General features: G+C 35.8%; 1 protein-coding gene across 1 annotated transcript in view; it reads right to left on the bottom strand.

Annotated features, from left to right (window-relative positions):
* IQCM (IQ motif containing M) overlaps positions 1 to 14,303 on the bottom strand; it is a 270,054-nt gene that overhangs the window by 154,405 nt on the left and 101,346 nt on the right. Inside the window, exon 6 of the mRNA XM_089911275.1 lies at positions 9,766 to 9,774. Within this exon, the coding sequence (XP_089767401.1) occupies positions 9,766 to 9,774 (9 nt within the window). The remainder of the gene's footprint in view (positions 1 to 9,765; positions 9,775 to 14,303) is intronic.

The raw sequence follows: 14,303 nt of genomic DNA, 5'->3' as shown, positions 1-14,303 counted from the left end.
CCCAAAATAGCTTTTGAAAAAATGGCCTCAGATAAGAGGAATTTGAGGTAATCTTGACAATGAGTAAAGGTTAATGGATTTTGGATTGTTGGTGTTGTCTTCCCTCTCAGACTCTATAAGAAGTCGGTGCCAGAAAGTACCTTGGCTATTGATGTAATGCTCCTGATACCACAACGAAAATGCTTATTCTACTTTTGCTTTAAAGTTGCAAATAGGGACTTCCCTGGTGGCACAGTGGTTAAGAATCTGCCTACCAGGGCTTCCCTTGTGGTGCAGTGGTTAAGAATCCGCCTGCCAATGCAGGGGACACAGGTTTGAGCCCCGGTCTGGGAAGATCCCACATGCTGTGGAGCAACTAAGCCCATGCGCCACAACTACTGAGCCTGCGCTCTACAGCCCGTGCGCCACAACTACTGAAGCCCTCATGCCTGCAGGCCGTGCTCTGCAACAAGAGAAGCCACCGCAATGAGAAGCCCATGCACTGCAACAAAGAGTAGCCCCTGCTCGCCGCAACTAGAGAAGGCCCGCACGCAGAAACGAACACCCAACGCAGCCAAAAATAAAATAATTAATTTTTTAAAAAAAGAATCAGCCTACCAATGCAGGGGACGTAGGTTCAATCCCTGGTCTGGGAAGATCCCACATGCCACAGAGCAACTAAGCCCATGCGCCATAACTACAGAGCCTGCGCTCTAGAGCCCTTGTGCCACAACTACTGAAGCCCGCACACCTAGAGCCCATGCTCCGCAACAAGAGAAGCCACCACAATGAAAAGCCTATGCACTGCAACCAAGAGCAGCCCCCCTCGCGACAACTAGAGAAAGTCCACGCACAGCAATGAAGACCCAACGCAGCCAAAAATAAATAAATAAATTTATTTAAAAACATAAAGTTGCTAATATGTATTTAACCATTATTTGGCAACTGAATCCAAAGAAGTCTCTTCTATAAAAATCTCAGGATATATAAAAAGTGTAAAGATGAAATGTGGAAGAAATTTGTATCTGTATTGCAAAAATACTCAGTTTTAAGATGCAGAGTGATTGTTTTAAATACAAGCTTCACTCTGTCCTATAGTGAGTGCTCTCTCGGATGCAGTCTGACTTGTATATGTAAACTTGTATTTCGTGCCATTCATTGTTTAAGACTGAAGATTAACTTTTCTTCTACGGTTATATTAGAATGCAAGAATAACCTTGAGAATTAATTTGCATCACCTCTCAACTATTTGTTACTTTTAGAATTCCCTGATCATGTTTTATTTTTCAAAGCATTCACCCTCAAAAATAATACTGTACTTTTTAAAACTTACGTGCAACATGTAGGTGATAATAAAACAAGAAGAAGCACCTATATTTTAAATATTGCTCTCAAGATGTTCCATGACACATATTCATGGCTAGAAAAAATACTCATGGCTACAAAAATTATTTTTTAACCTATGTAGTCCATACTTTTGCACACAACAAAGTGCTTGGCTTGGAACACACTGTCCTTATGTGATACTACTATTTACACTTGCCAACTAAATTTTTTTAACTGCTTCCTTCTTGGCCAGACTAACTGAGATTTTCATATTCTCCACCATGAAAGGTGTCAAATATCAAGGCCACTAAGCAAAACAGTCTCAGGATTTTTCTTAATAAAATGTTTTCTGATTTTTTTCCAGTTACCTCTGTTGTGTCTTTTTCTTCCTACCTACCATAATTAGAAACCGGCGGTGGTGGGGGAGTTTGGTCACCTTTTTGTGAAGTCAATAGCAGTCCTTTTCTTTAAGGGGTCCTGGGGTTTTTTTTCTAAGTCTTAGTTTTCTCCATACTTATATATTAAAATCTCAAGTCCATTCTGCCTTGATGTTTCAATTCCATTCTCTCTCAAAATGTTTCTTCTTTCCACAGCTGCCAGCTGCTTCTCTAGACTTCTTCAAGATCCTAGTCTCTCCATGACAATGCATTTGAAGCTACACATTCTAAATACTTGGATAATGATGTAAGTCACTTATTAAATACTCATGTCAAAATTTTCCAATTTTTTTAACAACCTGTGTGAATTTATTTCAAACCTTTTTCAGACTCCTTTCCCCCACATATTTTCTCAAATCCCACAACTTAACCGGCACCAACTTCTGATAATTCACATAATATTAAATCTCAAGCTTCTTTTTAGAAGCAGCTACCTAATCCACCAATTCCCCCTTCTTTCCAAATCTCATCTGGAATTTACTTCTTCCTTTTGATAATGCTGCTAATTTCTCTCATAGTTTGATGATTAAATTCTTGCATTGATTAACCAGAGATGAAATATGGAAGAAAGCCTTTCATTTCACATCATAATGCTAGCCATACTTCTATATTACTACTATTAGTGTGAAATTCTGCAATATGTTTGCAATAACAAGGTAATCTATAATTGGCACATTACACCTCCAATACTTACCCTAAAATGTGGTTAAAGGGGATTTTCTAAGTAGCAAGAAATTTTCATAGTTTTAAACAGCTTTGTGACCCTACCAGAAGCATATATAAACACACCATTCAAGGTAAATGAAAGGTTTCTTTAAAAATAGATAACTGTGAAGAGAAAATCACTGATAGCATATACATATAAAATTAAAAATTGCACATTAAAACATGTGAAATAAACTGAAAAGCTTTTTCTGCCAGGCTTGAAACTTGTGTTTCCCCAGCAGAAGTCAGTCATGTCACCAGCACATTCTGTGAAATAGCAGTGAGTTGCATTCCTTGTACTGCTACTGCTTCTTGTGTAAGAAATGTTTTAAAAAGAAGACTGTCAGTAACTTGCACACATGCAGAACCAGAAGGCACCAAACACATCATTTTGGAATTTTTCACAAGTCATTATCTTTACATTGTTGTATTTTAGAGCTTCTAAGAACACATACAAACCACAGAAGGGTTTTCCAGCCATAGAGCCACACCCAGGAAGTTGTGATAGGCCCAGGAAACCCACAGTTTCTCAAAATCTTCTTGTGGAGCCACAGAAGCCCCATTGTGAAGGTGTTCTCAAGTGTGGTATTTCTTTTACATTTCTTAAGAGAAGTGGAGGGAATACCATAGGTAATGCTGGTCACTCTGTAATAGCCATGACCTCAAAAAGCCATTCAACTTTCAAATTAGGCAAGACTGAGGGAGGTGGCCCAACAAAACATAGGTTTTTCCTTTACCAATCACTAGATAAAATTTCTTTAACCTCCAAGGGAAATCAAAACTCTTTGATATTTAGCAATTTAAGGATCACATAGGAGGCAATACAAAGACTGATGACAAAGAGGGAGCTGGATAGAGAAGTTTACATCCCACTATAAGTCCCTCTGAGGGTTGGAACCTATTTGTAAAAGATATAATAGGGCTGTTGTTTCCAGTAGCACGTTCATAGCAACAAATCACAGCATAATACTAACACATATTCTAAAATGAAAAATCAAATATATTTTAAACGCATAGCTGAAATGAAGGGAAAGTAATAGAACTCTTTTCTGGTAGAAAACAATGAGAATGTTGAATTTACTGTTGTATGAGTTCTGGAGCCTGTCTTAGCCTTGGGGATGGCATGGAAATTTTAGACAACCTAGAACCTGGGTTCTAATGAGCCCCGTGCCCTGAAGTTGGGAGACAAACACTGGAACCCAGAGCATGAAGGAATATCAGAGCTGAGAACACCTCTCATAAAACCTAGGTACTGGAAGTGCAATATCCTTAGAATATAAACCAGGATTTTAAAATTCCCCTGGGGAGAGAAAGAAAGAAGTAGAAACAGAAGGAGAAAGAGATAGCATGAGGCCACTTGTCTGTCATGGCCTTGCCTCTGGGTGGAGAGGAGAAAAAGTCACTCCTAGGAATTTCTCAGGATAAGACTTCATTCATATGGATTTGGGGCCTGACTTCACACTATAGGCAATTCCCTAAACACCTCCTGCCAAAGAAAAGCAAAAAATTAAGAATAAAGTGGTCCCAGGTTGGTAGTGCACTGAAAGGGTACCCAATAAAAGCTAATATCAATCATTTTTAGAAGAATGCAGTTTAAATTCAGGTTTCAAAGAATTCTCACAATAAAATACCAAGAAAAATGAGCTCACAGTCAGAAAATCATCAAACATAAGAAAATAAGCAATCAAAGCATCAGAAGAAACAACAAACTACACATTCAGAAACTCAAAGACTCCAGTACTGAAACTAAGGTATATAGAATATAAAATAAGAATGAGCTTCCGTTTCTATATGTTTAGAGAAATATGTTAAAGTAACCAAAAATTTTCAAAGCTGACAAGCTGACTTGAAAAGTAACAACTAGACATTCTAAAAATGAAAAATATAATAATTGGAATAATTGGAAACTCAACAAGTAGCAAAAAAAAAAAAAAGAATGGACACACAAAAAGAAAACACATAAAAGAGGAATCAGGAGGGAAAATAAGACCCAGGATATAGCAATAAGAGACAAAGAGATGGAAAATGTGAAAAAGTGGGAAAAAAGACAAAGAGTGACAATTAAATGGAAGACACCATATGTGTAAGGAGAGTTTTAGAAAAAGTTTTAAGCAGAGCTTATAAAGAAAAAAATGGAAGAAAAAAAGCATTTCAAGAGATAGTGACAGAGATTTTTTTCCAGAATGCTGAAAGACACTGACTTTCATAGTTAGGAAGCCAAACACAAACCAAGCAGAATAAATAGAAAGAAAAACACACTTACACATCTCATAATAAAACAGCAGAACAATGAAAAGAAGTCCTTAGAAGTAGAGAAGAGAGATTACTCACAAAGGAAAGACAACTGGACAAACATCTGATTTTTCAACAGCAACAGTGGCAGCCAGAAAACAGGGGAAAGATAACTTCAAGATTCTGAGAATGTATTATTGAGGAGGAAAAAATAGATATAAACAGAAGTTTTCTGCCACCTGACCCTTACTAAAGGTACTTCTAAAGGATGTAATTCAAAAAATCATCCTATAGCCTGTGATGCTAGATATAAGGGCAGGTAAAAAAAAATTGGTAAGCATGTAGGTAAACCTAAACAGACAAGGAGGCAGAAAACAAAATAATGGTTTCTAATTTGTGAAGTTAAAAATAGTGAAAATAATAAGAGAATTAAACTCTGGTAGTTAAGGCAATCTAAGATTTCTGTATGAGGTGGGAAAAGGATAAATATACTTTAAAAGTATGTATTAAAATCCATAGGTTAACCACTTATAAAAAGTAAAAAAAGAACATAAAGGTCAAACGAGAACGAGGAAAACTAGTACAATGCTAGTTTGTACAATGTACTAGTACAAAACTAGTACAAGGAAAACTAGTACTAGGAAAAATGGAACAAGAGGGGAAAACATGTCCATCAATTTCCAAAAAAGACAAAGGAGCAAAAGAGAAAAAAAAGGACAAAATAGAAAGAACAAATAGAGAGCACAGAACAGAAGGGGTATAAATGCATCTAAATACATTTTTGAAAATACAACTGTATGATGTTCACAAAAAAGAAATAATCGTGGCCTAGAAATATGTGAAAAAAAATTCTCAGCCTGATTTGTCATTAGGGAAATGCAAACTAAAATCTCAAAGAAATATTTCATATCTTCCAAATTGGAAAAGGTTAAAATTTTGACATATTATTAAGTGTTACCAAGCATATGAAGCAATGCAGACTCTCATAAACTGTTTCTAGGAGTGGAAAACTGTTCTCTATATTGCCTGGTAACACTGAACATATGCCCACTGGCCAGCACAGCCAGTCTACTCCAGTCTGCTTGTGGCTAGAGGCAATCAATTATTCAGGCAGTTAATAATCAGTTATGGAGTTCCTACTGCCCAGGCCCTGTCCACCTGCCTCCCAGGCTGAAGGGATCAATATTCTGGCATCTATATAACCCGTTCTTGATGCAACAGGATGCAGGTTCATATTGATGCTGGGAATTCTTACCCTAGAGAAACTCTTGCACCTAACACTTGTAGAAGAATGTAGCAGAATTGTTCATAATAGGACATAACTTTTTAAAAAGGCAAATATCTCTCAGCAATAGAAAGGATAATTAAATTGTAGTGTATTCATTCAATGGGATGTTGTGCATCCATGAAAATGAATGAACCATGGGGCCACAGATCAACATTTATGAAGACTGATGGCTCTCAAAAATACATTGCTGGGACTTCCCTGGTGGCACAGTGGTTAAGAATCTGCCTGCCAATGCAGGGTACACGGGTTCGAGCCCTGGTCCAGGAAGATCCCACATGCCGCGGAGCAACTAAGCCCGTGCACCACAACTACTGAGCCTGCAGCTCTAGAGCCCACGTGCTACAGCTACTGAAGCCCAAGTGCCTAGAGCCCGTGCTCCGCAACGAGAAGCCAGCAATAAGAAGCCCATGCACCGTAACGAAGAGTAGCCCCCGCTCACCGCAGCTAGAGAAAGCCCGCGTGCAGCAACAAAGACCCAACTCAGCCAAAAATAAATAAATAAATTTATTTTTTAAAAAAATACATTTCTGGGCAAAGAGAGAGAGAAAACATTATAATTCCACACACATAAAGTGAAAAACAAGTAAAAGTAAGCAAAATACTAAATAGAGATGTGTGTAGATGTGCTAAATTATAAAGAAAAGCGAGGGAACAATTAACGTAAAATTAAGGAGACTGGTTTCTTCAGGATATGAAGGGAAAGAAAAGACGCGTTGAGTTCTGTTCCCTAAGTTTTACAGGTATTTGTTTTAGTGTTATTCTTTAAGATATAGAGCTATAAATAGACACGTATATGAATAATACACTGTTTTGTATAACTGATACATAAAACAATACAAATTTTTAAAATAGTGTGGTAGAAAAATTCCTTAAGATGAGTGTCTGTCCCCCGAGAAAGAAAAGAATGAAAAGATCTTGGGAATCTATGGGTTTCCCAAGTATTCAATATATCAAAACTTACTAGGAGGTTACATGGCTCCAAATCTCTCCTGTGGTTTGTGTGTGTTCTTGGAAACTTCAAAATTCAAGAATGCCAAGCAATGGAACAGCTGCTGCCAGGATTGTGTTGTCTTATTCTGAAATTTTAAGTGTATGAATCTATAAATACATATGATTAATTTTTTTTATCAGCTAGAATTAAAACAACAAAATGAGGAAATGAGTTCATGTTTTACAATTTGAGGACATTTTAATGTGCTTGTGTTCATATTGATATTAAAGTTGATGCTCAAATGAATGTAAGGTGCTTATTTGATTTTGAATATGTTTCCCCCTTTGTATTTAACATACCCTCCCACGTAATTAATTTATTATTAAACAATTCGGTTATAAACTGGATAGAATTTTAAACTTTTGAATTCAATCCTTTTCATTTGTGCATTTGTTTGGGATTTATTTAACTGTAAGACCACTGTAAATAGTGAGTCTGGTTATCATCATAAGATTTATATACTATGTGCTAGATCTGGAACTGCATCCCAGAACTAATAAATTGTTATAACTAATAATTAGAACCTACTATCTGCTTTATGTTCATGTTCTTCAATATTCACCAAGACTCTGCAAAATAGATACTTTAATTCTCACTTTCCCTTAGGAAGTTGAGAAGTTTAATATCTTTACCTTGATTACACAAGTAGGAAGGAGGTGACTGGGATTCATTCAGACTCAATACACTACTCTATCCGGAAGGTGAAATTGGTAATACAGGTAGAAAATTTTTAATCTATGAAAATAGAATACAGTGAACAAAGACAGCATTAGAGTTTACATTAGAGTTTTTTAATTGATTGGCACTCAGCAATTTTGTTTTCCACTCATTTCTTTTAGAAAACCTCCAATGATTTTGTAGGGAGTCAGTAGAACTTAATCATAATGGGATTTAGAAGAGCCAATCAGATGCATGGTGGGGGTGGTCAAAAGCTGCCCCAGCCCCCTAACTACAACTTGACTATTTCTCCTTGTTTGGAGCATGTTTATGGGGAATTACATAAAACAGTTTTTATCAAACTTTATGCTCTTATAAATCACTAAGATCTAATTCCTAGAGACTCAGGATATACTTGGATGATATATCAGCTTATTGAAATTGTCCAGATTATTTTATTTGGGTGAAAGCTGTATTATCAAAATAGCTGGCATATTTTCCCAGGCCAATTTTGACATTCACTGTAGTTCTATTTCATTACTTGAAAATGTGTTTCTGATATCTTTGATCAGTTATAATCTCACTCGTCAACGTTCACAATAAACCACATTCCTATCCCACCACATGACTAAATTCAGCATAGAGTATCTGTACTTCGGGTATTTGTCAGGAAAAAAAATTACATTGTATAGACTGTCACTACTTATCAAAAGCTCACTTAAAAGGCAAAATATTATGGGGAATTGTCTAAAACAGTGTTTCTCAAATTTTTATAAATCACTACTGATCTTATTCAAATACAGATTCTGATTCAATACATTTGGGGTGGGTCCTGAAAGCTAAATTTTTAACAAGTTCCTGGATTGATAACAATGCTATTGACCCATGGAGTCGGGAGGGCCTAACTAAACCTGCAGAGAATTGTCTAATTTTAGTTGGTTATTGGTTTGCTTTTTCTTTGTGTACTTTTGTTTTTGAGGAATAAGAAGCAGTGGAAATCTATGTGAAAATCTAAAAGCAACACTTCTTTGGAGGAAAAATTAACAGTATATAATAAAAAAAAAAAGCAAAAGGGGGAAGCATACCAGCAACTCCACTACAAGGAATTTATCCTAAGGAAATTTAGAATATGCACCAACATTTAACTACAAATATAATACACTGCATTCCATTAAAGCATTGTCAATTGCCAAGATAACCAAAAATGAGTTATTTAATATTAAAGAAAATATGTTAATAAGAAAAGATGCTCAGAATATATTCTTGAGTGAAAAAAATAAGGTTATAAAGCATTGTTGCTATAATAAGTATGGTTGATCTTCTCATTTTTGGCTCATCTGTGTTTCCTTCAAAATATAGGTATTACGAGCATATTTATAAAAATTATTTTAACACGTGGTAAAAAGCAGATGTTAAAGGCTTTATAGGACGGTCATAATTATGTGGTAACAGTATAGGGAGAACAGAGAAGGAAGAACACAAAGACCTAAAATAATTTGAGTTTAAAAGTTGTCCTATGTGTCTGGTTCAAGGATACAACTGGAGTCAGATTAGGAATCAATCACTGCAGACAGAACCCTGAAGCAGCCTTGTGTGGCTGAGAGGATCATCGTCCTCTGATACTCTCCTAACACAACAACTGAATGGGAGTGTGTGTGGCCTCCTGATTACTACCAACCAGATCTCACCATCTGCAACCTAGTCTTCATCACCAGATCTCCTATAACTCAGAGTTTTGAGTTTGGGCCCTTGGGATGGATTTGTTTGGTCCTCTCCAGACAGCCAATGAAACCCATCCTGTCTGCAGACTCAAAGGGATCTTCTAATGAGACTGTTGGAGGAGGTTAGACAAAAGAAAAAAAGAACCCAACAGGAGAACTGCGTGACAAAACGAGAATGGCCACGGATTCCAGAGAAGAGGAATGGGCCAAAAAGTCCATTTCAGGGCAAAGAATTAAGGATCGTACAACTCTTTCAGTCAATACAGAAAAAAAAAAAAAATTAATGCAACATCCTTAAATCATCTTTTTTTCTTTTTCCTCTTCTTAATAATATTATCATGGTTGTGTTTTTCACTGCTTTGGAACCTTGGGCCTCTTATGTGTTCCACTTGGGGAAATGTCAAATAGCCTATTATTCATTTATTCAACAAATATTTTCTAAACCTCTAGTTTATGACAGAAACCATTCTAGGCACTGGGGTTGCACTGGTGATCTAAAATGTCCTCAGCCTTATGGAACCTACATTTAGTGAGGAAGGCCAGTAATAAACCAGTAAAGAGATTCACGATGCACTCTGAAAAAATAAAAGTAGTGGTGTTCCTTTAGGTGGGGTTCGGGGAAGAGCAATCACAGGGAGTAGCATCTATCAGAGATATATAATCACATCTGCCTGATTCTGCTATTGGGAATCACATAAACATGGACATTCTGCAGTTAATTCCAGGACATGTCTTGCATCAAGTATCAATAACAATGAATATACGATCATGGTATTTTCCTTATAGAACTAATAATGTGTGTGTGTATGTGTATGTTTTCAACCTTAAAAATAAAATAGCCAGTTATTTTACCCACAAAATGGGTTTATTCGGGAATAGCAGAGAATTGCAATTTGGGACAGACAAGCTATGGTGAATCACAGGCAAGTCTGAAAAATAAAGGAGAGGTGTTAGGAGGAAATTAAGAAGGGCTGTTTTGAACAAAAGTTCATTGGAGAAGAGCAAGAGCTTGAGGTTGTGGGGGATCGTCCTTCTTTTTCTGAAAAGCAGGAGATAAAATTCCCCTGTGATTAATGTCTTCCCTTGTCAAAACAATTCTTACCTTCCTTCTTCCTGCTGGTTATGCAAGTGCAAAGAGTGGTATACACGTGAGAGTTCCCCCTCAGGCTGCGTGGCCCCATTTTAAATGAGGTTCCCTTTATTTATTTTCACAGTGTGTATATATATTTGTGTGTGTGTGTGTGTGTGTGTGTGTCTGTCTGTCTGTCCTTATCTCCTTATCTTCCCCATCACCTTTATCTACTATGACCACCACTATTATTACTTTTGCTATCACTATTACTACTATAAGCCTATGATTCCTTATTTGTAACTCAGAAATCCAGAAAGCTTTGAAAACCAACAAATTTTTCATAACACATATGGAGGGGAGAATTTAACTCACCTAACCTTTGGTGGCAAAACCTAACCAGAACCAACAAACAAATGACCTATATAGTAGCCTGTATCTCCCACTTAATGAGAATATTCACATGATTTACTATAAAATATTACCATGCTTTGATTACAGGTTTGATTACAGATCTACTTTTCTTCTTACCTCTCTAAAGTTTGGAATTTTCTGATTCCCAAATATGGCTGGTCCCAAGAGTTTTGAATAAAGCATGGATCTCCACACCTACGACAAGCTACAACTATCACCACTGCTGCTGCTCTTACTAAAAAACTTTGCCTTTGAGTACCTCTGAATTTGTTATTCCAATTCATTCTAACATCTCATTAGCCTAAATGTGTATAATTGAAGAGAAAATTTTGCACCTAATCCATCTACTGTTTAATGAATACACTTGACTTTTCAGACATTTTTCTCTGATCATTTAAAAAAGCATATCACAACAAATCTAAGTCAATGCAATATTAACAGCCATAGCATTATCCAAAGCCTGTGGCCATAGCCCAGGATGTTTATGTCTCCTGGCACTTTCTATGTCTCCTGGCACTTTCTATGCCTACTTATTATTACTACTGAAGTTTTCATTCATATTCAACATCCATGTCTGGTGCATTTTGTTTGATGAAAACAATCTAATTAGTGCTGAACCTTTCCTAGTTCATAAATTTATTCCTAAGAACATTAAAAGGAAGTCAAGTGAGACATGTTCAGTAACAGATGTTTGCCTTTTTTGGCTGCCTTTTTACAGTTTGTTCTCTTTCATTACTTTTTAAGAAATTTAGTTAATGTTCCCTTTCCTAGAGAACAAGCGTACCTAGCTTCCCAGAAGGGTGGGGGTGGGGGGAATCCCCAGGGTAGGCACAGTCTGTTCACTCCCTTAACCTAATATCTGCTCCAATGTTCTTTGCATCCAGATTTTTATTCTTTCATCCAGGTTTTGGTAACAATCACACTCCAGCTTATCTCAGAAAGAATGCGCATGTTGACTCATGGGCCTAGTGTCCCTCAAATACCTTTTCCACACAAGGACATCTCAGAATAAAGGGGCAACATGATTGACAGAATTTGATTGAATCTTTCGGCTTCTACAGTAAAGAAAGATTGTGAAGTTACTTACGAAACTAAAAATCCAGTGGTCTTTTATGATAAAAGAAAAGAGAAGTATAGATCAAGATTTTTCTCTATAAAAATATATTGATCCAAAAATACAAATTTAAAATTATCCTGTTTATTTACCTAACCTTCCACTTTTGAATATCATTTAGTGTAAATGGTATTGTGAGCTGTTTAAATGATGGTACATTGGTAAGCCTAAGTAACATTACAATCCAAATCTTGCAATCACCAAGAGTGCTTTCTTTTAAAACTTTGTGAGAATAGTTTTAAATATATATGTCTTGACCAATTTGTTGTTGGTCTATACATCTTAACCTATTTATTGCTAAAGGAATTCTGCAATGGAGTACCTCTTTATTTTTTCCAAAAAGTACTTTAACTAAGGCAACAGTAGAAATTTTTATCTAGAAGGAAAGATTTAATAAAAATAAAATAAATGATGATTATAAAATACCTAGGCCCATATAAAATATATAAAAATGTCAGGCTCAGATAATATTGCTGCAAGGCAATATAACTATTAAAATGTGGGGTTTTAACTGTAACTATATACGTTAAAAAAATAATAGTTTTACTTATATGTATATATCAAAATAAATATATCATTCTTTCACAAAGATTCAAAATTTTATATTTCATAGGAAAATACATATGCATTTCAAAATTAAAATGTGAAGTTTGAAGATAATGTACAGCATTAGACATCACTGCTTGTAATAGTACCAAAACAAACAAATTAAAAGATCAAATAAGAGTAAACTGTTGGAATGCTCTTCGGTATGTCAAAAAATCATAGTCACGTAGTTAACTCAAGGCTTAAATTAAACCCAAGCCTAATTCTGTAGGAACAGAATTTTCAAAATGTAATTTCATTGATACCCAAAATGATTTTTTAAAATTTAGGAAATCATTTGAATAAATAGAAATTTTAAATTTAATAGTCATAATGATTTGTGTTAATTCTTCGAAATATCAGAAAATCAAATCAGATGACATTTTTTATCAAATGGAACCCACAAGAGGAGAAAATCATGAGTATGAAAATGATTACAATACCTCTCAAATGTGTGGAGGGAAGGAAAAGAGCAGAGAGAAGAAAGCGTGATGGAGGAGAAAAAAATAAGCAAAGATATTTTACATATTATAAGTTAATTTACTATTTTTTATTATGTACTAAAATCAAGTGAATGCCCACAGTCTTCTGACAGCATAATTTGGTAAAGAATCACACAAAAATATCTAAATTTCCAAGTTAAGAGAAGAATATCCCCCTAGATTCTTACAGTTTTCTTTTCCCAAAATGGCTCAAGAAAATTCTCCAGAGAAGAGTGATAAGAAATTTCATTAAAATCTAGTCTACCCATTTCATGGTCAAAATTAAGCTAATGTGAAGCATAATGTTATATATGGAATTTCTTTTTTATTTTCTAAAAATATGTTTCTGCAAAACTAATAATTTTTTGTTTTGTTTATGAGCTGAATCTATAAGTATGTTTAAAAACAGGATAAGTGACTCTTGGTTTCTTCTCTCATAAAGGACTTGCTCTCCTTGAAAGGAGGGAGGTCCAGATGCCCAGAAGACTCACAGCGCATTCTTTGAAACACGAAACAATGTATAATGCAACTAGGTATTAAACCAAGTTCTATTTCCTTGTAATCTCTACTTCCTAGTGTCAAGGTTAGGCAAATTCTTTCCATCCAAGATTAAGAAAATATAGGAATCAAATGTCTTCCTACAAGGAAGGCACTTCATGACGATGGAACTTGCTTAAATTTTGTTTCATTTCTTGCCACTTGCCCTCTTGAATGCTATACTTTTGCCACACTCAACTTCTTTCACTTCCTTGAAATGCACTCTGCTCTCCCATTCAGACAACCACAACTGTTCTTTCCCCTCTGATCCTTCATCCCTGAACCCTGTCACCACCACAATAAGTACGCAAGCATGCATGCTTGGGCAGCCCCTTGCTTGTCATCTCATCCTCATTCTAGGGGTCACCAAATGGCAGAGTTCCCGTCAGGGAACATTCTGATCCCAGAGCCACTGCAACAGAGTTGTGAGTTAGCCACTCACAGAGGAGAGTTTTGCCTTACTGATGACTAATGAATAAAAGTTTTTACTCTATATGTTCATAAATATTAGATAGAAATTAACTTCTTATACAAAGTTCTGTCAATATTTGCTTTTATCCTAGCTTTTTAAAGAGCACTATTGATACTAAATTTTGCACCTCAGAATTTTGATAAATACCAGAGTTGTTTTTCACACCTACAGTCCTTCAGGTTGTGGGTTTCCGGAGTGCTTCATACATTATCATAAAGTTAAAAAACCTTGTAAAGAAGAGTTATGAAATGAAATTGCAACAACAAAGTTGGAGATGGGTGGTCTTTCCTATAT

Source organism: Delphinapterus leucas, chromosome 5 (assembly GCF_059928025.1).
Source record: "Delphinapterus leucas isolate spDelLeu-1000000601 "Yukka" chromosome 5, BTC_Dleu_Yukka2, whole genome shotgun sequence".
Lineage (NCBI taxonomy): Eukaryota > Metazoa > Chordata > Mammalia > Artiodactyla > Monodontidae > Delphinapterus > Delphinapterus leucas.
Note: the sequence above shows the minus strand (reverse complement) of the source record. Positions and strands in the feature narration are given on the sequence as shown.